At 39.9% G+C, this 25,778-nt stretch overlaps 1 protein-coding gene across 1 annotated transcript in view; it reads right to left on the reverse strand.

Annotated features, from left to right (window-relative positions):
* IL1RAPL1 (interleukin 1 receptor accessory protein like 1) overlaps nucleotides 1-25,778 on the reverse strand; it is a 749,920-nt gene that overhangs the window by 615,168 nt on the left and 108,974 nt on the right. The window contains exons 3-4 of the mRNA XM_036304231.1: nucleotides 20,714-20,900; nucleotides 13,002-13,155 (exon numbers count right to left, since the gene is read on the reverse strand). Coding sequence (XP_036160124.1) covers nucleotides 13,002-13,155; nucleotides 20,714-20,900 — 341 coding nt within the window. The remainder of the gene's footprint in view (nucleotides 1-13,001; nucleotides 13,156-20,713; nucleotides 20,901-25,778) is intronic.

The raw sequence follows: 25,778 nt of genomic DNA on the forward strand, positions 1-25,778 counted from the left end.
CTTAAACTCTATACTCATTAAACAATAACACCCTACTCTCCCTCTCCCAGCCCCTATAACAGGGGTCCTCAAACTTTTTAAACAGGGGGCCAGTTCACTGTCCCTCAGACCATTGGAGGGCTGGACTATAGTTTAAAAAAAAACTATGAACAAATTCCTATGCACATTGCACATATCTTATTTTGAAGTAAAAAAAAAACAAAACGGGAACAAATACAATATTTGTATTTGCATGTGGCCCGTGGGCCGTAGTTTGAGGACCCCTGCCCTATAACATCTATTCTACTTTATGTCTTTATAAATTCGTTGATTGTAGTTAGCTTGTATAAGTGGAATCATACTCAAATGGGTATAATTTTTAAAAAACTAGGTAAAGATTCACAGATCAGATCAAATCGTGACAGTGGATAACCATTTGTACATTTCTGTATAACCTGTTTCCACATGTCCAAGCTAACTCCTGTATCACTGTGAGTGGGTATTCACAGTCCCAACATTAAGACCACACTCAGTGAAGTCAGGTGATTTCAATAAGTCTTGCAGCCCAAACATGACAGAGATACCAATCAAACTACACCCAAGGCTCTGGGTCATATGCCTTTCCCTTACACTTTTTGAGATGGAGATCCCATTCACTTTCTAGAACAGCACTGTCCAATAGAAATATAAGGAGAGTTACATATTAAATTTTGACACATACACACACACACACACACACACACACACACATATATATATATATATATATATATATATATATATATATATATGATTTCAGAGAGGAAAGACAGAAACATCAATGATGAGAGAGACATTTGCCCAGTTATCTAACAATTAATTATTCTATCAAAGAGGATTTATTAGAGAGTTCCTCTGTTCTCACAACTGAATTTGTTGGAGTGAGCATAAGAGCCTTGGAAGCAGTCAGGTGCAAATCAAAGAATGAAGCTTCATTTGAAATGATGATAATGATTTGTATTTAAAATTATAAATTCAGGTCCACACTGTACTTGGAGTTTCTTCCTTGGTAAAATGTAGATAATAATGTCTATAAATCACAATGCCTGTCATGTAGTTAGCCATCAAAGAAAAAGTAGCTGTTTCTCCAACAATGAAATAGGTATGAGTTTGGTTAGTGGTCTGCAAGCCTAGAAGCAATACAGTTCTAATACCTGAGCCAGGCAAGGATGACTGGTGACAGGAAGGCTGTACCATTTCTAAGAGATAAGCAGTCTATGGGATTTCACTGGTAGGGTGATCGTAAGTACACTTGAAATCCACCACTGACAAAAGTAGCAAAAATTAAAGGCTAGCTCTTGCTGATGAACTATGTCAGACTATAGTGTAACACCAAAAAGTAAACCAGAAAATTCACACAAATCAAAAGGCATATAGGTTTGGGTTTGGATCAGTGGATAAAGCGTCAGTCTGCAGACAGAAGGGTCCGTGTTCAATTTTGCTCAAGGGCACATGCCTGGGTTGCTGGCTTGATCCCCAGTAGGGGGCATGCAGGAGGCAGCCAGTCAATGGTTCTCTCTCATCATTGATATTTCTATCTCTCTTTCCCTCTCCCTTCCTCTCTGAAATTAATAAAAATATATTTTAAAAAAGAAGTACTGCTGACCAAGTGCTCTTTTTTTTAAAAAAAATATATATTTTATTGATTTTTTACAGAGAGGAAGGGAGAGAGATAGAAAGTTAGAAACATCGATGAGAGAGAAACATCGATCAGCTGCCTCCTGCACACCCCCCACTGGGGATGTGCCCGCAACCCAGGTACATGCCCTTGACTGGAATCGAACCTGGGACCTTTCAGTCCGCAGGCCGACGCTCTATCCACTGAGCCAAACCGGTTTCGGCCCAAGTGCTCTTTTTAATATGTATGCTTTCATACAGCACCAAAAATAGAAGCGTTGTTTTAGATTTTAAAAATGTTACTAATCATTTTGAGCAGAGCTAATTTGTAACCTATATTGGTGGGTTATAGTACTTTACGTTGTTAAGGATATAATATCGTGTGTTTTTTTTTTTCTTTTTGTATGTTTTTTTTTCAATTACAGTGCATATTCAATATTATGTTGTATTAGTTTCAGAGAGTTCCCCCTGAAATTTCCAGTACCCACCTGGCACCATACATAGTTATTATGTTATTGACTATATTTCTTATGCTGTACTTTACATCCCCATAACTATTTTTCTAACTGCCAACCTGTACCTCTTAATCCCTTTACCTTTTTCAACCGATCCCCCAAACCACCTCCTTGGTGTTTTATTTTTTTAAAAAAATATAGGTTGACATTACAGGTGTCCCTCTTTATATCCCCCTTTGCCCACCTCCACCCACACATACCTCCCCCTCCCTTGGACTTCACCACACTGTTGTCTGTATCCATGGCTATGCTGTCTTGGCCCAGGCCCATTTGAGGCCCTGGCTGGAGGCTATTGAGTTCCCCTTCTTGAGTAGCCAATTAATGCATCCCAACTACTTCCTTGTTTGGGCTCTCATACTCAGGTGTCACTATGCACCAGCTCTAACTGCCCTGGAAGCTAGGCGCCAGGTACTAAGGACATCTTGCATACCTGTGAGGCTGTGACATTATTCAAACTTAGCCAATCAACAGGGAGCCCTCAAAACCTAACTAACACCACCCCACTCATCATCCATAAGCTGTTCCCTACAGTTTCATCTTGCTGTTACCCTGTCCAAGGGTACAACTCCCCGGGTGCCAGGCATCTCTCAGATGGATCTGTATGTAATAAAGAGTTCGGCCTTTCATCTATCCTAGTGTCAGAGTACTGTGTCCTGCCATCAAAAGAATCTTTACATCTTATAAAATTGAGGCCCTAGTCCATTTTATATTTTGTCCTAAGACACTTTTAGTGTGGCAAATTATGTCCTTTTTTGTCTTGCAATCTTCAGTGGGGCTTCACAGTGGTCGGCAAACTCATTAGTCAACAAAGCCAAATATCAACAGTACAATGATTGAAATTTCTTTTGAGAGCCAATTTTTTTACACTTAAACTATATAGGTAGGTACATTGTTATTAACTTAATTAGGGTACTCCTAAGGCTTAGGAAGAGCCACACTCAAGGGGCTAAAGAGCCACGTGTGGCTCGCGAACCGCAGTTTGCCAACCACTGGGGAAATGCTGTGCAGCATGCGTTGAAGTTATGTTCCTCTATGACAGCAGTTCTCAACCTGTGGGTCATGACACCTTTGGGGGTCGAACAACCCTTTTACAGGGATCACCTAAGACCATCGGAAAACACATATATAATTACATATTGTTTTTGTGATTAATCACTATGCTTTAATTATATTCAATTTGTAACAATGAAATTGGGGGTCACCACAACATGAGTAACTGTATTAAAGGGTCATGGCATTAGGAAGGTTGAGAACCACTGCTCTATGACTTTTGCTTTATATGTTTCCAGTAAATACCAGCCTGGCACCATTAGTATGTTCTTTTTGTTTTGTTTTGTTTGTTTTTTTACATAAGGGCTTTCAGGCCACACAGGTGGTATACATTCAAACCCCCAAACCCCAAGTCTATAGATTAATAGGACACATTTTTGTTTGTTTCAATAAATGGAGAGTTCATACCTGGGCATGCAACCTGGTTTGTCTTCTTCCTGTGCTAGAGATCACATTTTTTTCCCTTTTCACTTTCATGTTAGCCCTTTTAGAATACCAGGTTTATATGGGAACTTCATTTCCAAGTCCCCACCCTTGGACATCCTAGTCTCATCTCCCCATATAATGAATGAAAGCCAAGCTTTGGGTGGTTCATAATGACAATCCCTACATTCCTCTGTGCCACTCACATGCTGCCTGCTCATGATGGCCTCAGAGTCAAGTTCTTCAATTGCTCCAGTTTTTAGTTCCTTTTTTCCTTTTGGCTCCTGAGATGTGTTTGAAAACTTTCTTGAAAGCTAGATAATCTTCTACTCTATTATATTATATTTAGCATTTTTTAGGTGTTTAAAGCAGGAAAGTGGAATATCTAATCAACCACATTTTCAGAAATGGATATCCATTGTTTTTGTTTGTTTGTTTTGTGTTGTTTTCAATTTAAGAGATCAGCAATAGTGGGCAATGAAAAAATAGACTATTTTTCAAGTGCAATTTATAAAATATAGACTATCAGGTACTTAGCAGGCACTTGAGAATTTCTGAAGGGTAAATAAATTGAGGTTATTTGGGATAGATGAGTCATCTTGACTTTATCATACTAAGCAAAGTAAGAAGAAGTAAAAAACCATACATTTATCTGTGGGATATAACAGTGAAAGCAACAAGTGAACAAATAAGAAAAACAAAGAAAAAATCATAACACAGACAACAGTATGGTAGTTACCAGAGGGAAGAGAGTAGGGGGTTAATAAGGGGTACAGGGGGTCAAATATATGGTCACGGAAGAAGATTTGTCTTTGGGTGATGGGCACACAATGCAATATACAGATGAGGTATCATAGAATTGTACACTTGAAGCCTATATAATTTTACTACCAATGTCACCCCAATAAATATAATTAAAAAGGATTAGAACATATTTGGGCACATAGTAAATTATGTAAATTGAGTATTATAAGTAAATTATAAGTATTAACTATTCTGATTACTAATACTTGTTATTGCTATATTGATGGAAATCATCTAAATGAATAATATATTGTTTCCCCAGGATCAGAAATGGTACATCTCAAATTGCTATTGATATATTCTAGAATGTATATACATTTTCTGCTTAAGAGTAAACACATCACACTTTTTATTAAAAGTTATCATTCCTTGATATTAAATGTTTGCTTGATTTATTGATTTGAACAAATCGTTAAATATATTGAGAGATCAAACAATAAATTAAGGTATTTAGTGTCAGGAGAGTTATCATTAGAAATTACTCCTAAGACAGGTCTTTTGCTCTAGGGACTGAACTCCAAATCTAGATTAAATGGCCAAGTTGATTAAACTCAGTTTCACTTTACTGATCAGCTTTAATATCTTTTCATTCAAAAATCTAAATAATATTTGAGTAGCAGAATATGGTAGATGTGTACTTATAAAAAGAGCTAAGAGTACAGTATATTCTTTTTTATCAAAAAATAATATATGTGAAGATCGTTGTGGGCATTAATTCTAGCACATTACTAAATACACACAGTAAAGTCTGGAAAAATATGAGCCTATTATCATTTTCATTGATTCTTTTTAAGTAACAATCAATGAAGCACACTTGATTCTCTGATATAAGTTAACAAAAATAGTTTTTAAATGGGGAGATAAAAGGTGCCATTTTTTAAAGAAATATAAAAAAATTAAAAGTAATCACTCCACCCCCAGGCTAGACCACAAATACACCATTTAATTACATCAGTGGCAAAAGAATTAAAGGTCTCATGTGTTAAATGTGTTTCAGTTGGACTTAAAAGATAAATCTTTCATAGTGATCAGTTGAGCTAATATGAAAAGTACAATGCCTGCTATTAATTATCCCATGGAGTAAATCATAAATTGAAGTTCAGGAAATTAAATTTTATGCCTCAATTTGTCACCATGATGCTTTGTGGCCTTGATAAAGCCACTTAACCTTTCTTTGCCTCAGCTTTTTCATACATAAAAAGACAAAGAAGATGTACCTTTTGAGAGCATTGTTTGATTGCAAAGTACTTTGACTATATTGCTACATTAACTCTGTTAAAAATGTTAGACCAAATATAAAAGTACTACTAAAACCATCACATCCTTGTAGCAATCATCACACTCATTTTACTTTTTTTCAAGTCAGTTTTCCTTTCCTCACTGTATTGCTGACTCTTACATTTTATTGGGAATCTTATTTTTCCTGCTATACCATTTTCACAATCAATTACTTCTCTCTAGTCCTAGAAATTAAATGTTTTTTAAACTGGTCTGACTCATATCAAAATTTTATGATGAAAATATGGTTGTTACTTTGTTTTGAATATTTCTTTTGAAAATTATAAAAAATGTTTTGGCTAGGAGGAAAATAACTATTAAACAGGTAAAAGTAAATGTCATATAATTTAATCAACATTTCTGGGGAAAAATCTATAAATTGTATATTGCTTTTCTTATACCTAACAAATCCAAAAAGATGTACCATAACTAATGTTTGTAGCTTTTGTCTAAATATTTCATATTGTAAGAAAAGTCAAGCTGTTTTATTTATTTTGGAATTACTAGGTTTCTTTTGGACCACTACTGGACATGACTTTTTCCCTTTACTCACATTCCCACAAATAATTTGGCAGAGGTTTAGGGTCTGATATATGGTGTTTAGAAGGAATCTATAAGATTAAGTCTATAGAAAGGAAATTAATTAGAAGGTGGCCAATAGGGCAGGGTGGGACTGGGCAAGACAGGCTGGACACACCCTGGAGCCAACCTCCCGCGGTCCCTCTCTGGTTGGCCACATCTGGGGCAGCGCCAGGGCTCAAAGGGCATCTGACGAGTGAACAGGGTCCCTCTGGCAGGTGGGGGTCCCTTGGCCTGGCCTGTGGAGATCGGGCTGAAACTGGCGGTCCGACATCCCCTGAGGGGTCCGGAGTGCTAGAGGGCATTCTGCAAAGTTGTTGTCACTAGGCAGCTCCTCATTTGAGCATCTGACCTCTGGTGGTCAGTGCACATCATACCTACTGGCTGGGTGCACGGGTAGGTTCCCTCATCCTGGCCAGTGGTGATAGGGTCCAATCGGCCCCGGAGGTTGGCTGGGGGGAGGGGCAGCGGGAGGTTGGCCGATTGGGGTCATCAGGGCAGCGGGGGGGGGGGGGTCGTGGGATGTTGGCTGTGGGAATGCACTGACGACCAGGGGGAAGCTTCTGTGTTGAGTGTCTGCCCCCTGGTGGTCAGTGCACGACATAGCGACTGGTCAACCAGTCGTTCGATCATTGGTCATTCTACTGTTCAGTAGCTTAGATATATATATATATATATATATATATATATATATATATATATATATATATATTTTAAATTAAAAACCTAAACCTCTGATCTATGAAAGTCACTATTAAGAACATTAAAAGAAAAGCTACAGACTGCAATAAAATATATACAAAACATATATGTATCTGATAAAGGACTTGTATCAGAAATATACACAGAATTCTTATAACTGAACAATAAGAAAAAAACACATCCCAATTAAAAAGTAGGTAACATATCTGAACATACTAGTACACTACACCAAAGAAGATATACATGAGGCAAATAAGGACATACAATATTCTTAAAATAATTTGTTATTAGGGAATTGGCATTTAAAACAACAATGAGATACTGCTATAGACCCAATGGAATGGTAAAATCCAAATAAGAGTTCAAATTGATGAAAGGATGCAGAACAAGTGTAAGTCTTCATTCATCACGGATGAAAATGCAGTATAGTGCAGCTACTGCAGAAGACAATTTGGCAGCTTCTTACCAAACTAAATATAATCTTACCATACACTCTAGGAATTACATTTGTAGGAATTTACTCAACTGATTTGAAAACTTATGCAAACACAAAACCTGCTTGAGAATGTATATAGTAACTTTTTTTCATAATCTACCCAAGTTGGAAGCACCCAAGACACATCATTTAATAGATTAATAGAGAAACCATGGTACAGCCATACAATGAAATATTATTTGGTGATAAATGAAATGAGATATCATAGATGAACTTTGAAGACAGCTAAATGAAATATGTCAGACACAAGGGGACAAATATTTTATAATTTCACTCATATGAGGTATCTAGAACACTCAAATTCATAGTTACAGACATATAGATTGGTTGTTTCCAAGGTTGGTGGGATGAAGTAATTTGGAGTTACTGTTTAATGGGTACAGTTTAGGTATGAAAAGATTTAAAAGTTCTAGAAATAGATGGTGGTGATAGTGGTACAAAAATGTAAATGTACTTAATGCCACTGAAATGTACACATATTCTACCACAAAAACAAAATAGGATTCTTTGAGCCCAAGGTTTAGGAATCTCAATGGCTCCCCTCGGGACTCAGAAACTAGGTTTATAGTCTACTCCAACCACTAACCTTTGTTTTTCTTGTGTTTCCATAGAAATGCTTCTTATTGAATACATGATTGCTCACACCATGCAGGGTTAAAGTTGAGAGCTCACTTGTAACATCACTTCTTGAATTAACCTATTCTCAGGATTAAGACTGGTTCATTGAGATGTGAAGTAATCAAGCAATTGATCTTCTGAACTGTGAAACTTCTTGGAGAAGTTTCAAAGGTAGGTATATGTTAGTAGAGTATGCCACCTCAAAATATGAATTTTTGATATAAGGATTATTTAGAGCTGATTATTTTGAGAAACTGCAGATATAGGAGAAACTGTGAAAACAAAGACAATACTGTTTTAGAGGGAAATTTACATTTATAAGGAAATCTCTATTTGTAAAAGTGTCTCCCTCTGTGTACCAGGAAGAGGAGGTGACAAAAACTCAAAAAGCTCCCATAATTACACCCCAATATTTCTTTTGTCTTAAGTGGACTATGGTATTTAAGGTGGTAGCTTGAGCCATCTCAAAGAGGTACTTAGTTATCCTGGGTCTGTTCAATGTGTGTGTGTGTGTGTGTGTGTGTGTGTGTGTGTGTATCCTATCTAATAATAGACAAAGATTGAAATTAACCGTACCTCCGATACACCTCCCATTGGCTAATCAGCGAGATATGCAAATTAACTTCCAATAAAGATGGCAGCTAATTTGAATACTGCAGGCAGATCCCGCTTCGCCACCCAAGGCGATATCCTGGCCTGCTGTGTCTTGGGTGGGGTGGGAGGGGCAGGCGGCAGCAGGATCTGAGCTGCTGTCTGCCCCAGGGTGGGATCCATCTGGGTCTGCTGTGTCTTGGGCAGGGTGGGCGGGATGGCCAAGGCAAGAGGCAGCGTGATCCATGTGAGGGCACAGGTTGGGCTGAGGGATCACCCTTCCCTGCCAGTACACAATTTTTTGTGCACGGGCCTTCTAATATATATATATATATATATATATGGTATACATGTCAATAAACTTTTGCTTGTTTTTCTCTTATTAATCTGTCATATATGGTATACATGTCAATAAACTTTTGCTTGTTTTTCTCTTATTAATCTGTCATATATGGTATACATGTCAATAAACTTTTGCTTGTTTTTCTCTTATTAATCTGTCATATTATAGGGGGTCTCAGTCAAGAACTCAGAGGGTAGAACCCTTAGTGTATACAATTTTTTAAAGGCATCGTTTAGGAGGATGGAAGATCTCAGGGTAGAATGCAGAATGTAATAGAACAATCTAAATATATTACAAATATATGAGAAAAACTCACTGAAGGGGATGGAGGGAAAAGGTGCTAACCTAAGTAACACTGGAAATGAGTGGAGTTTGTAAGACAAAAGGCAAAATAAACTATATATAAGCACTATTCAGTAGTTAATAAAGTTGTTTATCACAGGAGTACAGGTTAACAATCCTGATTTCATTATACATCTTCATTTAAATTGAATAATTAAGTAAATGATTAACAGATGATCAGGACAAGGTTTTTCACTATTGGACAGGAAGAGGCTAGAATATTCCCAATGGTAATGGATTAGATTTGGAGAAATAAGACTGAACTCATGTTTAGTTTAATATAGAAACCCATGGTTACATATATACATATTTATAAATACATGTATATACTTGGATTAGTACACATATTTCCTTGCTCTGTTAACTGAGAAGTATTAGAAGCAACTATACCCCAGCAGCAATGAGTACTCCCAATATCCAGGTCTTAGATTCTAGTACTATTGTCCAACTAAACAACAACAAAAATGAGGGCTCTTTGCAAAACAAAAACTAATTCTACGACAGGAGCAGGAAATACAAAAGATAATCCTGAAGCATACTGTATGGTACCAAAATAAGGATGCACGCACGCGCACACACACACAGACACACAGACACACACACACACACACACACACACACACACACACAGATGGGGGTATGTCAGAGGGACAAAGGAGTTAATTGAAAGAGCCCCTAAGGGCCAAAGCTAGAACAAATTGAGCAATAAAATAAATAAGGTGATATTGGATTACACACCAATGTATAAAGTATCTATGAGTCCATACTGATATAAATAAGTGATTGAATAAGTACATAAAGATGGGAAAATAGATATATGTCCCATGCAGAAAGATTCTAAGTAACGTATGCAGATACTTATGCAGATAGTGTACCCATAAGCTTTTAATAAGAATCTCCCATAAAAGCTCAAAATATTGCCTATACATTTAGCCACTTTATCCAGAAATATCCTTTCCCCTTTACATATAGGATTCTTACTTTTTCATTTTAAAGAAACATTCTAACACACTTCAAAATATTTGTTTATTATCAGCTGTGGTAGATCCACTAAAACTAAATTATATCATGATTTGCATATTATTTATATTAAAAACAATATGATCATGATGTTCAGAAAACCAAGATACAAAACAGTGTATCAAGATAAATGCCCACCTTTGATGCTTTACTGAGAGATACAATTTGTGTTCTAAGAATTGTTCTTTAATTTGGGCACAGGCAAAATAAATGTGTTTGTTATAGTGTCACACCATTAATAGCAATCTTACACATAAATATATCTTGTCAATAGACTTGTTAGTACATAAAATGCATTTGAATGGTACTATTTTAATTCCAGGGCATGCAGTTCTCCCACTCGCCCAAAATTTCATATGTAGTCAAATTTTGGTTTATTACTTATTTGCCCAAATCATTGTCAAAGGTAAAACTAACTTAGAGGTATTCACAATAATCAGTTGAATGAAAACTTTCATTAAAACTGTCACTAACTTCCTCTTGGATATCAAGAAATAATTATTCCTCCTTTTCATATAAAAAGGATATATTTTGGGAGAAATTAAGTTAGACAAATATAGTAGCTCTGGATAGCATCTAGGACAGCGGTTCTCAACCTGTGGGTCGAGACCCCTTTGGGGGTCGAACGACCCTTTCACAGAGGTCGCCTAAGGCCATCGGAAAACACATATATTAATTACATATTGTTTTTGTGATTAATCACCATGCTTTAATTATGTTCAATTTGTAACAATGAAATTCGGGGTCACCACACCATGAGGAACTGTATTAAAGGGTCGTGGCATTAGGAAGGTTGAGAACCACTGATCTAGGAGAAAACAATTATATTATTGGTTATATAAAATAGCCTCATTTAAGTTGTCTTAACATTTGGGACCCAATTTACAGTCTCCAGGAGATTGTGTTTTAATCTCCTTTTACTCAATAGTGGTTTAGTATCCTAGTATTTCTAGAAAAGGGAAATATGTGCTTACAAGGATTAGATATACTCTCCAAAGAATAAAGATTAAAAGTGCATTCTATTTATTTTCCGAACATATGATTTTGCATTATATTTTTAAATTGCTTTTTCTCAATGCCTGTTCCTTAGAAAAGTTACATCAGTATAGTTGAGAAAAAAAATAATAAAAAGTCAATATATTTGATAAAGAATACCCAAGTATAGTCAGTTATATTTTTTTCACTATTTCATTAAACAGATAGGGAGGCAAAGTGATTAGCTCTTAATTTTATTTTTATATACAGAGACATATTACACTCAGCAGAAGTGAAATCCAAACTATAGTAAATTACACACATGCATGCATACCATAGGTACATAATGAAAGACTGAATGTGTGTTTATTATTCAAGTGTAACATATTGCCATTATCATTTATTTACTGGGTCTAATATTTATCCTAGGCATTACCAAAGAGTACTTTATATATTTAACTAAAATTTATTTCAATTAGGATAATTACTATTCACCAAGTAAATTTCATGAAACCAATTTTAGTTTAAAACTCAAAATATATCATAATTCAAGATTTAAAAGAAAAGATGATTATTATAAGGTGAAGAAGACTACTACAAAGTACTTTTCATATGCAGGGAAACTATCTTATGTGAGTCAACACGCAAATAAAATTCTCTTTGAAGTATTTGATATACTTTATATACTTTTAATATGTTTCATAAACACGATTGTGCAACAGAAAATCACCAAGAAGAATTTTTCTCAATAAGAGGAGAATAATGTCTTTAACTTCCTAATATTGTTTTCTTTCCCTTTTTCCCTTGGAAGCACTTTTAGAGAAGTACACTATAAAGTAAAAAATATGAACACAATATTTCACATGATTTAAAATGACAAAAATGATGCACATTTGGATATTATTCTGTATTTTCCCAACTGATCCCATACATATTACCATACCTCATTTGATCCTTGCAAAAACCCTTTGAGGTAAATAAGGAAAATTTTGTCATCACTATTTTATATACGAGGAAACTGATATTCTGAAGATTGTAGTGATTCAAACAAGGTCATGAGACTAGTGAGTTATAGATTTATTGATTTTAGACAGTGCTGTGATTCTTGTTCTCATGACCTTCTACCTTGTTCTCATGACTTCACGCATTACATCGCACATAATTATTCAGCTATTGTACCTGAAATTATGTTATTTTCAAGTTCATGATAAAAAAATATGTTATATTTATAGAGTGATAAATAATTTGTTTTCTAGTTTGGAGCAAGACAGGAAGACAAAGATGGATTTCATGAATTCCATTTCAACACTCAAAAAATTTTTCTGAAAATGATACCACTACAAAATATAAACATAATTTTCTGATATTGCAAACATATTATTTTAAGTGCTTTCAAAAGCTAACATTTCTATAATTCTGAAAACATATTTTCTTTAACCTCTCAAGTGAACTGAAATGCAAGATGATTTAAAAGAAAGGAGGAGTAAATTTCACCTATAAGAATCCATTTAGCATTTGGTTAAGTTCTTCTTTCATTGCATAGATTTAGAAAAGTCAATATGCGGCACAAAAACAAAAATTCAAATGGTAGTTTCATTACTTGAAAATGAAATATTGAAACTGTGCTTACCTGTAACAGTTAATTCAGTGGTTCTTCTCACGACAAAGCCTCCATATTTTAATTCACATGTGTAGTTTCCAATGTCATCTTCTCTGACTTCTCTTATGAGCAGAGTATCTCTTTTGAATACAATACTTGGCCTCCATGCTTTTGTCCTACATTCCTGCATAAAGAAATACAATTTTTGTAGCGCATATAATATTTGTATATTTTTATAAATACCACATACAGGCAGTCCTTGGGTTACGTCGGACTCGACGTACATCGTTTCATGGTTACGTCACCATCTCCCATTTATTTATTTTAAAAAAATCCGTTATTTTGATGTATATACATATGTGCTTTATGTTTTTTTCTTATTTACTAGTAGCCATGCGCATGAATCCATATGCCAGTAGGTCACTGCTGCCCTCCTGTAGCTCTCCGCCCACTGCCCCACCCTCCTGTAGCTACCCTCCCCCTCTTAGCTTGTTGCCCTGACCCCTCCTGTAGCTCTCTGCTGCCTGCTTGTAGCCAGTAGGTCCTTGCTGCCCTCCTTTAACTCTCCACCTGCTGCCCTGCCCTCTGGTAGCTCCCCCTCCCCGCTTATAGCTTGCTGCCCTGCCCCATCCTATAGCTCTCTGCAGCCCACTTGTACCTCGCTGGCCCACCCTCCTGCTGATCCATGATCTGGTTGTGACGCACTTTGTCTTTACGCCTCAGGGCGTAACAGCTAATTAGCATATTCCTCTCTTATTATATAGGATTTACAACAAGTAAAGGTCAAGAATTATCTTTCTTTTAATTTTTTTTTACTGTTTCACTTCATTACTGCTGTGTATGTGCTCCATGTGAGTGACCCAGGTGCTTATGTAGGTGGGTTCCGACGTATGGTGAAAATCGCATTACGCCATGCAGTTGGAACGGATCTCCAACGTAACCCAAGGACATACTGTAGTACTTATCCTATTTAATAACAGATAAACATGGTGATTGACCGTACCTTTGCTACACCTCCCATTGGCTAATCAGCATGATATTCAAATTAACCACCAACGAAGATGGCGGTTAATTTGCATACGTAGGCTCTCCAAGTGGTGGAGCAAAGCCTGACGGCCCCGGGACTGGCTGAGCAGCGAAGCCTGACATTTCCGGGGCCGGGGCCAGCTCCGGCCAGAACTCTGCCAGAGCGAAGGCCTGGGCCCCAGGTGCCTGAGGCAAACCAGTGCCAGCAGCCAGGGGAAAGGAAGGCCTATTGCATGAATCTCTTCCTGCAACAGGCCTCTAGTCCTATCTAATAAAAGAGAAACATGGTAATTAGCGTACGACCGCTACCCTTCCCATTGGCTAATCAGGGCAATATGCAAATTAACTTCCGGCCAAGATGGCGGCCAGCAGCCAGGCAGCTTGAAACTAACATGAGGCTTGCTTGCTTCAGTGATGGAGGAAACCAACGTTCCCCGCCTGCATTGCCGGCCTCTGAGCCTGCAGTTTGAAACATAGTTACAAATATAGAAGCTAAACAAAACCCCAGAAACCTGCTTTCAGCTCGCCGGGATCTCAGAGCTGGAGTTATACATTGTTTCGATTATAGAAACCAAACAAACGAGATACCTGCTTTCAGCAGCAGAGGCTTCAGAGCTGGAGCCAAAGCTAAAGCTGGCCCAGAATAAAAAAAAAAGAGAAAAAGGAGCAGTTGGGAGTTTCAGTCACCCGCCTGCCTGAAAACAGCCCTCAGCCCATCACCCAGGCTGGCGAGGCACCCCAGTGGGGACCCCCACCCTGAAGGGTGTGTCACCAGCTGCAAACAGCCATCATCCCCTGACCCAGGCTGGCCAGGCACCCCAGTGGGGACCCCCACCCTGATCCAGGACACCCTTCAGGGCAAACCAGCCAGCCCCACCCATGCACCAGGCCTCTATCCTATATAGTAAAAGGGTAATATGCCTCCCAGCACCGGGTTCAGCGTGACAGGGGGCAGCGCCCAAACCCCCTGATTGCCCTGCGGCTCTGTGTGTGGAAGGGAGCGGGACCACAACCTCCTGATCAGCCCTGCTCTGTGCCTGATATGGGGAAACTCCCCAACCCCCTGATCGCCCTGCGACTCTGTGTGTGACAGGGTGCGGTGCCCCAACCCCCCCCACCCACGGGCCCTGCTTTGTGTGTGATGGGGTAGAGCCATAACCTCCCCATAGGCCCTGCCCTGAGTGTGACAGTGGCAGCTCCCCAACCCCCTGATCGTCCTGCTCTGTGGGTGATAGAGGGTGGCGCCCCAACCCCCAATTGGCCCTGGTCTGTGTGTGACAGGGTGCGGCGCAACAACTCCCCCACCCCCACGGGCCCTGCTCTGTGTGTTACAGGGTAGAACCACAACCTCCCCATCGGCCTTGCCCTGAGTGTGAGAGTGGCGGCGCACCAACCCCCACCTCCCCCGCCACGGGCCCTGCTCTGTGTGTGATGGGGTAGAGCCATAACCTCCCCATCGGCCCTGCCCTGAGAGTGACAGTGGCTGTGCCCCAACCCCCTGATCCGCCCTGCTCTGTGTGTGACAGGGGGCAGTGCCCCAACTCCCCTATCGACCCTACTCTGTGAGTGACGGGGGGAGCTCCCCAACCCCCTGATGGGCCCTGCTCTGTGCATGACAGGGGGGAGCTCCCCAACCCCCTGATCGACCCTGCTCTGTGCATGACAGGCTAAGGAGCCCCAACCCCCCTGATGGACCCTGCTCTGTGCATGACAGGGTAAGGAGCCCCAACCCCCCTGATGGGCCCTGCTCTGTGCATGACAGGGGGCGGCGCCCCAACCCTCTGATTGGCCCTGCTCTGTGCATGACAGGGGGTGGCGCCGCAACCTCCCAATCGACCCTGCCTTGAGTGTGACATGGGGCGGGTGCCCCAACCCCCCAATCGGCCCTACCCTGAGCATGACTGAGGGTGCCATCGCAACCTCCCAATCTGCCCTGCTATGTGCATGACAGGAGGCGGCGCCCCAACTCCCCAATCAGCCCTGCTCTGGGCCCGACCAGGGGCTGCACCTAGGGATTGGGCCTGCCCTCTGCCACCGGGAGCAGGCCTAAGCCAGCAGGGCATTATCTCCTGAGGGGTCCCAGACTGCGAGAGGGCACAGGTCAGGCTGAGGGACCCCCTCTTCCCCCCGAGTGCACAAATTTTTGTGCACCGGGCCTCTAGTCCTATATAATAAAACCCTAATATGCAAATCGACCAAACGGCTGCATGACTGGTAGCTATGATGCACACTGACCACCTTGGGGCAGACACTCAATGCAGGAGCTGCCCTCTGGTGGTCAGTGCACTCCCACAGGGGGAGCTCAGCTCACCCAGAAGCCGGGCTTATGGCGGGAGGGTGCAGCGATGGTGGGAGTCTCTCCTGCCTCCGTGGTAGCACTAAGGACACCTCGGGGGATGTCTGTCTAGTGGGCATCCCCCGAGGTGTCACGGACTTTGAGAGGACAGGCTGGAGTGAGAGACCCTCCCCAGTGCACAAATGTGCACTAGGCCTCTAGTATAGTATAAATAAATGCTATCTATACATATAAAAAGCCAGCAACTGGAACGCTGTAACGACCAGAACGACCGATCGCTATGACATCCACTGCGGCCAGCACAAAAGCCCAATCTGGGGGCAGGGCCAGCCAGCCAACCTCCTGTAGCACCTTCCCCCAATGGGCCCTGTCCCCAATGGGCCCCCACCACCCCAATCTGTCTGCAGTCCCTCCCTCTGGCCAGCCCCACCCCTGATCACCCCCTGACCCCAATAGGGGGTGGGGCCAGCCGACCAACCTCCCGCAGCCCCTCCCCCCTGCCGACCCGCCCCTGATGGGCCCCCACCACCCCAATCGGCCCGCAGCCCCTCCCCCCAAGCTGGCCCAACCCCTGATCGCCCCCCTACCCCAGTAGTGTATAGGGCTGGCTGACCAACCTCCTGCAGCCCCTCCCACAGGCTGGCCCCACCCAAGATGGGCCCACACCACCCTGAGTGGCCTGTGGCCCTTCCCCCAGCCAGCTCCACCCCTGATCGCCCCCCACACACCATTCGGAGATGGGGCTGGCTGGCCAACCTCCCACAGCCCCTCCCACAGCTGCTGATCCCCGATAGCACCCCCACCCCAATAGGGGGCGGGGCCTGCCAGCCAATTGCCCATGGCCCCTCTCCCCAGCTGACCTGGCCCTGATCGGCCCCAATCAGGGTGAGTCGGCCGGTTTACCTCCCACTGTCTCCTCCTCCTGACAGGCTCAGCCCTGATCTGCCCCTGTTGTGGCCAGGTGGCTGGACCCCACCCGTGCATGAGTTCGTGCACTGGGCCTCTAGTATATTACTATATTCTACTTATATAGTATTCATACATGCTATACTATAGAGCATTACTATATTTTACTTATGTAATATTTATATTTATATGTTGTTACTTCTATAGTATTACTTACATAGCATTTATATTTATATAGCAATTAAAGATAAAGTATTTAAAATAACTGAACAAAAAGTTTCTCAAATTATATTTTAAAAGGGTTAAATAGTTTGGAATTGATTCTAAAGATTTTCATACCTTTTCCACATTTCTGGAAAATCAGGTACCTCAATGTTTTTAAAAAGGTATTTTTAGAAAGAGAGACTTTATTAATTTCTAATATTAGTGTCTCTAAATCAGAAATGTATTAACTTATTAGATATAAAAAGGGACATTTGTTAAGATTACTTCTGACATAACTTTTATTTTATTTTTTTGTTAATCCTCACCCAAGGATATTTTTCCATTGATTTTTAGAGAGAGTAGAAGAAAGAGGGAAGGACAGAGAAATGTCAATGTGAGAGAAATATATTGACTGGTTGCCTTCTGAACATGCCAGGGCCCAGGCTGGGGAGGAGCCTGCAACTGAGGCACATGGCCTTGACTGGAATTGAACCCTGCACCCTTCGGTCTACTGGCTGACGCTCTATCCACTGAGCCAAACAAACCCGCTAAGGCCTGACATCATCTAATACTCCACATTTGATTATTGAGAAATAACCACCTTGATAATTGGTAACATAAAATACAAAGTAATAAATTTAGTGAGAAGTAGAAAAGTAATTCTATAGATGAAAATGCTTCTATTTCAATATATTAAATATTTTAATGTTTATTTTAGAGATAGTTGAATCTCTTCACAGCATGTACATTCAATAATCCATGAAAGAAATAGACAATATTTATATTAAAGGTCTTTATAGTTCAATAAATATCTGTCTTCATTGTTGATAGGTCTACCAAATTATGGTCTCTGAATTCAGCTTTGGATTGTAATGATGTTGGCTCATGAGATTTCTGTTTATGCCAAAACAGAAGTCTATTTCCTCTAGCCAGATTGCAAATCAATGGAATGAGGATAAAATAGCTTTAAACCATTTGACACTATTCAGAGGTAATGTTATTTCTAAAATAATGTATTGCCAAATCAAATTTCTGCAAACTGATTATGTGGCTCAATGCCTTTATATAATTGGGAGCCAATTACCCAGTTATTTCAGACCAAAATATACCTTTTATATCCTCATATTACTTGAGCAAACTTGAAAATTGCATACATTGTGCACTGAATGTATGGAACATATATCTCCTTGGCTATGGGAATATAATTTGATTTGTTATAAGACTTTTAACTTTTACATATACATGATCTCCATTCATCACTCTACTAGTTATGGTCTTTATAGCTTAAAGTCACAATGAATGGGGTGATAGTGGAAACATGACTAAAGAACCAATGTCAGGCCAGCCATTAAAAAAAAAAAAAAATGAGTGTTTGAGTATGTATGTGTGCATGCATGTACTTTCTAAGATTTTGGCAAATTTTGAGATACTGCTGGCAAAAAGTGAGAAGAGGGGCATGCCTCTTTAGATTAACTTAGTAGCAAAACAGAAAATTAATTGAGTATCTAGAAGCTGAATGTACACATATAAGTGCTAATAAAAGTATTTGTTCTTGGAGACCTTGGATCAAGCTCCCCAGATTCCTCTCCGCTCAAAGCAATCATCAGGATTTACTCAGAATATGCCTGTGGAAAGGCAAACCCAGAGAATCAGGATGAGAAATATTCATACAACTTAAAAAAGGGAAAAAGCCCTGGCCGGTTTGGCTCAGTGGATAGAGCGTCGGCCTGCGGACTCAAGGATCCCAGGTTCGATTCCGGTCAAGGGCATGTACCTTGGTTGTGGGCACATACCCAGTAGGGAGTGTGCAGGAGGCAGCTAACTGATGTTTTTCTCTCATCGATGTTTCTATCTCTCTGTCCCTCTCCCTTCCTCTCTGTAAAAAATAAAAAAAAATATATTTAACAAAAAAGTTAAAAAGATGTGGTACAAAGAGTTTGTCATATTTTAAAAAAATAATAAAAAGGGAAAAAATTCATCTGCATAGGAACAGAAATCAGCGGGGCTAATATTTGAGGGCTGTTTAACACTGTCTAAGATAGAAATTCAAGGGAAAAGTAGAAAAATATTTCCACAGTTCCTTTGCCGTTCTGATCCTCCATTGTTTATTATCAAGAATTAAAATTAAGCCCAAGCTGGTTTGGCTCAGTGGATAGAGCACTGGCCTGCAGACTAAAGGGTCCCAGGTTCGATTCCGGTCAGGGGCACATGCCCGGGTTGTGGGCTCGATCCCCAGTAGGGGGCATGCAGGAGGCAGCCAGTCAATGATTCTCTTTCATCATTGATGTTTCTATCTCACTCTCCTTCTCCCTTCCTCTCTGAAATAAATAAAAATATTTAAAAAAGAATTAAAATTATGTCTTACTCAAAGAGGGACATTACTAATTTTGGCAAAATTCTTCAAAAATTGTTTAAGATTTGTTTCTTGCTTCATTTCTAACAAGTTTTGAATTCCTGAATAGTCCATCATGGGATCTCATGTTCTGTACATTTGTATTAGTGGATTTAGTTACTAAGAGGTCCAGCTTCCTTAATTGCTAATGCAGTGAGTTGGATAAAGCAAATTTTACACTAAGAATCTTTAAAACATGGGCAAAATATTTCAGATAAATGTTCATAGCATCTAAATTGTATAGTATTGAATATATTCAATAACAGAATTATATTTTATGATATAGAAATGAACTGAAGAGTATGTTCAAATCTTGAAATTCAGTGATAGTAAGGGCAGGGTTGATTTATTCTGTATAAGCCTAAAGTTTCTTTTGCTTTTTGAAAAAACCTTAATCTAACATTATTTTTATAATGTTATAAATTTTCATCAGATGTTATTTAAAATATGTATGCTTGTATATGAAAAGGATTAGAATATGCACCAAAATACTTCCATTACATAGAACTTTTCAATAAAACTAGTGTACTATTTTATCACAGAAGCAAATAAATCTTTCTCTCCTTATTTGGGGAAATTTTGGACTGCTTACATGAAGAGCTTGAAAATTAATTTTAGTTTTAGTTCCTGAAATTATCAATGCAGGTTATAACAAACTTGAAGGCACTGTAGGTATAAAGTAGATATAAATATAAACACATCAGCTCCTTATAATGGACTACTGATACAAATATTAACTAGCATTTATCAAAGTCACTCACTGGTTTGAGAACGTACAATGGATAGCACAACCTGTTGTAGCATTTTAGGAAGGCAAAGTTGAACTGTAATACGCCCATTAATTTTTTTATCCAACTTTTTCAAGTGTAAAATACACATTATTTATGTATAAGCAAAATGATTATTCACAGTTCATACCTTATACCATAGGATTTCAGGTTCTCTGGCTGGTAGTAAAAAATCTTCTATGTCACGGCATGAAATTTCCTTGCTTTTGCTAAGTTCAGCTTTATCAAAGTACTTCATCTTGGAATTATAGCAGAGTCCAGTGTCATTTTCGCCCACGGTAAGTGAGATGGATACTTTCATACAATAGGTGGAGTTTCTGTAAGGAAGCAGAATAAATATGGTAGCCTGAATCTGGTGTGAAAAGCAGGAAAACCTGTGGAAAACAGGCAAACCCCAGAGAATCAGGATGAGAAATACTCAGACAACTTCAAAGAGGGGGAAAAAAATTCATCTGCACAGGAACAGAAATCAGTGGGGCTAATATTTGAGGGCTGTTTAACATTGTCTAAGATAGAAATTCAAGTGAAAAGTAGGAAAATATTTCCACAGTTCTTTTGCTGTTCTGATCCTCCATTGCTTATTATCAAGAATTAAAATTAAGTCTTACTCAGAGAGAGGCATTGCTAATTTTGGCAAAATTCTTCAAAAATTGTTCAAGATTTGTTTATTGTTTCATTTCTAACAAATTTTGAATTCCTGATTAGTCCATCAAGGGGGCTCAGGCACATGCTGGCAAGCAAGTGTTGCCAAGGAAGTATGTCTACAGGGGGAGGAAGGGAAGGAGGGAGGGAGGGAGGGAGGGAGGGAGAGAGAGAGAGAGAGAGAGAGAGAGGAGAGAGAGAGAGAGAGAGAGAGAGAGAGAGAGAGAGAGGAGAGAGGTAAAAACTAAAAACTCCACTAATTAATTGATGTTATGGCAATGGCATTGTGGCTTATTCCACAGGGCTCTCTCTTGTCACCTAACTAAACAATGCTTGGAGCCATTTGTATAGTTTTCATTTGCTGGTATTATAAACAGGCTTGTTTTAAAAAATGTTCAACAGAGATTTTTATATCTAGAAAAAGAAAAGGTATAAAGGAAAAATTAGGTCAGTAAAATGTGACGCTTATGCTAAAATTGGCAAACTCAACAGAGTAGAAAAATATTGACCTATTAAACATAATGGAAGGCCAGGAAAAAGGCTGCTTAATCCTTATAGTACTGGCTGTCTTGATAAGAAGATAGGTTATTGTCTAGCTATTGTGTCTCAGTGGTTGAGTGTCCACCCATGAACCAGGTCAGGCACATGCCAGGGTTGCAGTCTTGATCCTCGGTAGGTGGTGTATAGGAGGCAGCTGATTCATGATTCTCTCTCATCAGTGATATTTATATCTGTCTCTCCCTTACTCTCTCTAAAATAAATACAAAACACCTATTAAATAAAATACAATAGGTTATCAATGAGTCTGGGCAGAAAACAGTATGGGATAAAAGCATTGCAAAGTCACTATCTTTACAGACCCATATCCATTTGGGTTTGAACCTGTAGTCCAAGTTGTCAGACAAGAGAAACATTCCACTGTATTATATAAGGACAATCCTATCCTAATATTGATTCCACAGAATCATTTCAAAAATCAGTGTCTCATTTTACTCACTGTTGATTCCCCAAAATAGGTTTATAACTTGGAATACATGACAAGAGAAATCATGTTTGGAGATCTCATTGAAAGAGTTGAGACCAAAGGAAGTTTTCTAATAAATTGCACCATTTCTGCTTGCTATTTATGTCTCTGGATGCCGGGAGCCGGTCCATGCTTGCTGTTTCAAGGGACCTGGCATATATGGCATACTGTTCTTAATATGTTTGCTCACCTTCTTGGCACTATGTGTTTTAACCAAGGTCTCCTCTCTGAGAAAGGTTGGTTCCCCAGGTAGGGATTTTCCCCTGAAGTTAGGGAGGGAATAAAACCCCTCAACTAAGTGCCAGGCGGGTAATTAATCACTTTAACTACGAACAATCATGCTTAAGCTACATAATCTTTACTCCCTGGAATGGAGATAAGAAACGCCCTAACCTTTGGAATAGAGATTGATAGGATTGGAATCAACTGGTATAAATACAGATGTAACAAGACAGAACTTAGAAGGCAGAACTTAGAAGACAGAACCTACACAGAACCAAGAGACACAGAACCTAGACACAGAACCTACACAGAACCTAGAGACAGAAGAACTTCGCTGGAGAGAACATGGCAAAAGATCCTGGACAGAAACTGGACACAGAACCTAGAGACAGAACCTAGCGAGAGAACATGGCAAAAGATCCTGGACAGAACCTGGCTACAGAACTTGGCTGGAGAAACTAGACAGAACCTGGTTGAAGAACCTGGCCACAGAACCTGGCGACTGAACCTGGCTGGAGAACCTGGCTGGAGAAGCTGGCTGGAGAACCTAGCGAGAGAACATGGCTACAGAACCTGGCTGGAGATCCTAGACAGAACTTGGCTGGAGATCCTGGCTAGAGGAACCTGGCGATGATGATCACCCGAAGGCTGCCTCTGTGTCATTCCTTCTTCGCCGACTCCGTCCACACCTTTGGGGACCCCTGGACCTGCTGGGGTTGGACCCCAGCATCTGGACATTCAAAAAACACTGATAATGTGGCAGGCATGGTGGCAGGCAGTGTGAATCAAGAAAGGATTAAAACACCAGATTCAAGGTTTTGTAGAGAATTGCTCATTTGCTAAGTGCCCAATGACTTGTTTGTGTATTCGATCAGCAAATTCCTGCATTTGCACCCTGCCTGGCATGGCTCAGTGGTTGAGCATCAACCTATGAACTAGGAGGTCATGGTTTAATTCCCAGTCCAGGCATATGCCTGGGTTGTGGGCTTGATTCCCAGTGTGGGGTGTGCAGGAGGCAGCCGATCAATGATTCTCTCTCATCATTGATCTCTCTCTCTCTCTCTCTCTCTCTCTCTCTCTCTCTCTCTCTCTCTCTCTCTCTCTCTCCTTCCCTGAATGCTGGTTCCTCTCTGCTCTGCTCTTATACTCATGAACCACAGCCTCAAAGTCCTCCTTATTCAGCTAAATGCTTTGAAGTTTAAGCAGCAACTTGATTTAGATTTTTAGATTTTTAATGCTAAAATGACATGATGGGAAATGGCCAGGACATAGCTAGTTGTGGCATAATAAAAAATAAGTTTGTTCTTTGTCCAGGTTCCTGGCACAGATCTCCCAAAACTCTTAACATTTCCTGAAAGACAAGAGTGTTATTCATAAGGAGCCCCTTTAATCACATATGAGTTTATGTTAATAGGCTCACTTAAGGCAGAGCCCCTGGATAGCCTATGCATGTGCCTGGTCACCTAAGGACCAAGTGACCAGAGGGTTGAAACTTTTAGCTCCATCCAGTGAACTTTATGGAATATGGCAGGTGCTAGAGATTATACTCTCAAAAAAAAATTTCCCCAAAAGATTTTTATTGATTTCAGAGATGAAGGGAGAGAGAGGGAGAGAGAGAGAGAGAGAGAGAGAGAGAGAGATCAATGATGAGAGAGAATCATTGATCGGCTGACTCCTGCATGCCCCACACTGGGAATCAAGCCTGCAACTCGGGCATGTGCCCTGACCAGGAATTGAACAGTGACCTGGTTCATAGGTTGACACTCAACCACTGAGCCATGCTGGCTGGGCTCTAAAAACTCTTGAACAAAATGACTTTCTGAGCTTCAGGGTTCATGAACACATTGAGGTGCTGGGAGGGAGACACACCCAGAGAGGCCATGGCATGGAAGCTCTATACCTTTACTATCATACCGTGCCCTACACATCTCTTCCATATGTCTATTCATTTGTATCCTTGATAAATCAATAATAGTAAGTACACCGTTCTCCTGAGTTCAGTGAGCTATTTTAGAAAACGACTGCATTCCATGAGGGGGTAACAGAAATCTCTGATTTGTAGCTGATCAGTCAGAATCATAGGTAACAACCTGAACTTGCAATTGGCATTTGATTTTTGGGGGGCCAACTGTGTGGAAATGAGCCCGTAACTTGTGACATCTGATGCTAACACCAGGTTGATAGTGTCAGAACTGGATTGAATTGCGGTCACAGCCAGTTGGTGTTGCAGAATTGCTTGGTGTGGAATAAACACACACATCTGGGTCAGAAGTATTGAGAATAGAAGAGGAAAAAATACAAGTTTTCCTTTACAGTTATCTATTTAACTTTATATTAGGAAACAAATAAATTCTCCACAAAATTAAAATTTAGAATTATTGAATGTCAATTGTTTTAAGCTTTGTATAAGCTTTCAGGAGAAGTGAAACACCAGCAAATAGCTGGAATTCAATGGGAAAGCACTACAAAGGCCTATGTATTACAACAGTAGTGTCAAAGAAAGAAACAAGAAGATTTCATAAAATGTGATACCTGCTTTCTTTTTTTAATTTTTTATTGTTGGAAGTATTACATGCATCCTTCTTTTCCCCCCATTGATCCCTTCTAGCCCACCCCGCCTCCACCTCTTGTCCTGGGCATTACCTGATTTTCTTCAAGAATGAGCAAGAATTTAGGAATTTTCAGAAAGGCTATTTCAGGGATTAGTATGCACAAAGTCTTGAAGGCATTGAAACAACCTGGCATGTTTGAGGAACTGCAAATCACTTGGTGTGGCTGGATTATAAAGTAGTAATAAAGGAACAGCTAGAATTGAGACTGTATAGGTGCACAAGAGCCAGACTAAAAGTCATGTAAGCCGGTGTAAAGAGTTTGGACTTTGTGTTGGGTAATAATGAGATGTGTGTGTGTGTGTGTGTGTGTGTGTGTGTGTTTTCTGGCTGGAGTGAGAAAATCAGATTGGACTGGAAGGAGGACTAAATGCAGTGAGACAAATTAGAAATCAACTTCATTCATTCAGCAAAAAGATGGCAGCTTCAACAACGGCAATGCCCGTTGAGTCAGAGAAGAGGAAATATATCTAAGATACAGAATCAGTGTGGTAGTGAAGGGGCAAAGGAAAGAGAGGCATATAAGATGAAGCATTTCTCTCAGCTGAGTATATGAAAGATACAGTCAATCTTTCAGCCTGGAAATACTGAAAAAGAAACAGCTTTGAGAGAAAAGCATGTTAAATTTTAACTTGAGCTTCCCACCAACTGGGAAAAATCCTCTTTGGGTTTGCCAGCAACATTGTTCATGCATAGTT

Source organism: Myotis myotis, unplaced genomic scaffold (assembly GCF_014108235.1).
Source record: "Myotis myotis isolate mMyoMyo1 unplaced genomic scaffold, mMyoMyo1.p scaffold_m19_p_4, whole genome shotgun sequence".
Lineage (NCBI taxonomy): Eukaryota > Metazoa > Chordata > Mammalia > Chiroptera > Vespertilionidae > Myotis > Myotis myotis.